Here is a 4,011-nt window from a genome sequence, read left to right on the forward strand (position 1 = left end):
AATCGTAGAATCGTTGAGTTATCGTGTAATCATAGAATCGAAAAATCGTCGAGTTATCGTGTAATCAGGGAATAATAGAATCGTCGAGTTATCGTGTAATCAGGGAATCATAGAATCGTTGAGTTGTCGTGTAATTATAGAATCGTAGAATCGTTGTCGTGTAATCATAGAATCATAGAATCGTCGAGTTATCGTGTAATCATGGAATCATAGAATTATTGAGTTGTGTCATTATCGTAAAATAATTTGATGTCAACTGTTAATTGGCTATTTATATTAAATTCTTGTTAAATTTCATTGAAATAAATACCATTATTTATGATTTAATCTTCCAATCATACATTTTTCTAGTGTTAAATTTCATGAAATTAATTACGCTTAACAGATTGGACAGTGTTAAAAGATTTAATAAATTTAACAACAAAGTGATAGCTATACTTTTGTAAAGCAATTTAGGCGCTAATTGATGAAATAATTAATTTTCTCAATCCATTCGTATCTTACTTATCGTTTATATACATGTATGACTGAAACCAATAGTTAATACAAGTAATTCTCATAATTATTAATTAAATAAAATCAAATAATTAATTATAAATTGATAATTAATCAGAGGAGCAAATGAATTTGTCATCCAAAAATTACTTCAGTAATAATAACTTACATATATGACTTATTGAAAATTTACATTCATAAGATGAAAAATATATTAAATAAAAGGTTTATCATAATTAATTACAGTTATTTGAAATTAATAAAATATAATAAATTGAAAATTACAAAAAATTTTGAAATAATTAAAGTTGCTTAACGCTTTTTCAAATAATAATTCATTTATCATGGCTAAATAAGAAAAGTAATTAATAGAGAATAATTTTAATTAGATCACGTCAATAAGTACTATTTTAATAAAACCATTTCAATAGCATTTTAATAAGTAATAGCATTTTAATGAAAGCTTATCGTTGAATCTTTTATGGTAAACAATTTGAAATAAAAGTTTAATTTTAACCTTTCAATGTAAAATTTTATTCTTAATTAATTTACTAATTCTTTCTTTCCTAATTTTGCATCAATGTGACAACAATTTGACAGCATGACAACATATGCTTTCTTCTAATTATATTTAATTAGTAATATTATTCACTTCTTTCCTATTCTTTTTTTCGTTTTATCATTTCCTGCTGCATGCTGAGATAATTAAAATAAGATTTTTGTTATAGGTGTTAAATGGAACTTTAAATATCCTCCTTCCCTCTCTCCCTCCCTCCCTCCCTCCCATCCAATCTTTCAATTTACTTCTTTTATTGTCACAGAAATTGTCAAAAGTTTATTTTCATGCAAATTTATTTGCTTATTTGATTTTTTATTTTTTAATAAATTGTAATTTCAGGATGTCATTTTACAAAGAGGTAGAGAATGTATCAAATCTAAATGATCAAGTGCCTGCATTGGAATCCTATTTGCCTAATTCAATCATTTATATTACTCTATATTGCTTGGCTATACCACCAAATATTCTCCTAGCATATATGGGCCTAAAAAAAGGCCTCATTTCGGCACGTGTCAAATATCCAACTTTAGGCATGACAATTGCTAATTTATATGGTCTTTTTGGTTATTTAATGCTAAATTCAGCTTATTTAATCATGTTACTTGGTAATATTAAGCTAAGTTTATTTCTATGTAGCTTTTTACGTACAGTTGTTTACAATACCAGCTATGTCACCTATTTCCTATTTCCTGTATTAGCCATTGACCAATGGCTATTGGTATGCCATAATTGTGATTTAAGCATTCGAACATTAACAATGGTAATTTTGACATGTTTTGCAATTCCAATGTTGATCGCAATTTATGATCTTTGCCTTCAGAATGTACTCCTTTATGATTTCATCTTTGCATATATACGAATGTCACCATATACTAATGTTGTAAGTTTCATTTCTTATCTAATTTTTTTATCTTTTAAAATGATTCAAATGAAATTAGAAGTTATTAGTGAAAACGAAGAAGAAGATTATGAATATGTCACATTGACCATTGAATATTCAGCAACTGGACATTCAGGTACATTGTGGGTGGGTTGTAGGAAAAAAGGATTTTGAGAAAGGATTGTGAAGGAGATGAACTTGTCAAACTGACCATTGGATATTTAGCAACTGGATATTCAAGTACATTGTGGGTTGTAGGAAAAAAAGGATTTTGAGAAGTGGAGAGGAATTGAGAATTGGTAGGAGATGAACTTGTCAGACTGACCATTGAATATTATCATTAGAGATAAGTTCATTCATTCTAGTACTTCACTGTTGAATGTTTATATTGTTATAAGCTCTTTTCAATCATTTACGCGACATTATATTTATCATTTCTTGACTAATTAACCAATTAATTGATTAATTATTACTTACTAGTAGTGACCTACAATTTGTCATTTGATAAATTTAGTGATTAGTAATCAATCATTGTTAATTAGTGCATAACAAAAAGTATTAACTGATTAAATTATTAATTAACTTGTTCGTTACATCATTAATAAGCATAAGTTCATTTATTCTAGTGCTCTACCTCGACTAATTTTCATTATCGCCTATCTAATTAATTAATTAATTGATTAATTATTACTTACCAGTGATGATCTATAACTTATTACTTAATAAATTTAATGATTCGAAATCAATCATTGTTAACCAATGTACACTATAAACTATATTAACTAATGAAATTGTTAATTGACTTGTTTGTTGCATCATTAATAACCATATATTATAAATCATTAATTAATTAGTGTATACCATAAATATTATGCAATATTTCATAGAGAATTTATATAAACATTTGATAATATTGATTTTTATAATTACACTAAATTAAAACTATAGTAAATAGATTTTCCTTCTTTTTTTTTCGTTTACTTTTATTTGCAAAGTAGCAAATAAATAAACAAATTAATTAATTAATTTAAAATTAATAATTTCAGTTTGTATTCTTCGTATTAGCGCCATCATTTTTCATCTTTTCATTCATTTGCAATCTATTGGTACTTTCATCCATCGTTCGACGACAATCCAAAGCTGCTCGAAAACAAAGTGGACGAAGTTTGAATCCAAGACATTTGCAACAACAAAAAGCAATTGTTTACACATATATTTTACAAGCATTTATGCCACTTGTTTTGGCTACACCATATTATGTTGCAAGTTTGTCTTTTTTCTAAAAAAAAAAAAAAATAAATTTTCTAAATTTTATGAATATTATTAAATTTTGACATTAATTTTCACACTTTACATTAATTATTAACAATAAATTTTTTGGAATTTCATATTTTTGATTTTTGAATTAATTTCATATTTTTGTTTTTTGGATTAGTTTTAAAATTTTTAAAATAATCTTATACAAATGTATTGATTGCTAATACATTTCAATTTGTAATAATAAAAGAATGAATGAGCTTTTTAGAACTTTTTAGAACCTTTATGTCTTTACATTATTACCTTTATTATTAGCACCTTTATATTATTACCCTTATATTGGCATTATTATTTATTAACTTATTAATCAAACAAATGTTTTTATTAACAAATAAAATATACTGTTGTATGTGTGTGTGTGTGTGTGTGTCTGTCTGTCTGTGTCCGTGTATGCTTGTGTCTGCACATATTTGTATACATTTAATTATATTGATAGTGGAAAAGTATTTCATGATTAATAAGTCAGAAATGTTCTACAGTACACTCTTAGTTGATGATTAATGTTAATTAATTAATTGTTAATTTTTATTTTTAATGCTTTAATTTAATTTAACTTAATCCAATTTTTTTTAATTTAATTTTTTTTATTCAATTTATATAATTTATATATATATAATATATATGTATATAATAAATATATATATAATATATATATATATTATATATAACATTATTATATATAATATTGTACATTATATTATTATATTATACATTATATACATTATTATTATGTATAATATTATACATTATATTATTATAT

General features: G+C 24.4%; 1 protein-coding gene across 1 annotated transcript; it reads left to right on the forward strand.

The window, feature by feature from the left end:
- Positions 1-2,980: 2,980 nt before the first annotated feature.
- LOAG_13281 (hypothetical protein) lies at positions 2,981-3,217 on the forward strand (the record flags this gene model as incomplete). The annotated part of the gene is made up of 1 exon (XM_003148791.2): positions 2,981-3,217. A coding segment is annotated over one exon (237 nt), but the record flags the coding sequence as incomplete, so codon positions are not given.
- Between the last annotated feature and the right edge of the window lie 794 nt (positions 3,218-4,011).

This window comes from Loa loa (assembly GCF_000183805.2).
Source record: "Loa loa unplaced genomic scaffold supercont3.318, whole genome shotgun sequence".
Classification (NCBI taxonomy): Eukaryota; Metazoa; Nematoda; class Chromadorea; order Rhabditida; family Onchocercidae; genus Loa; species Loa loa.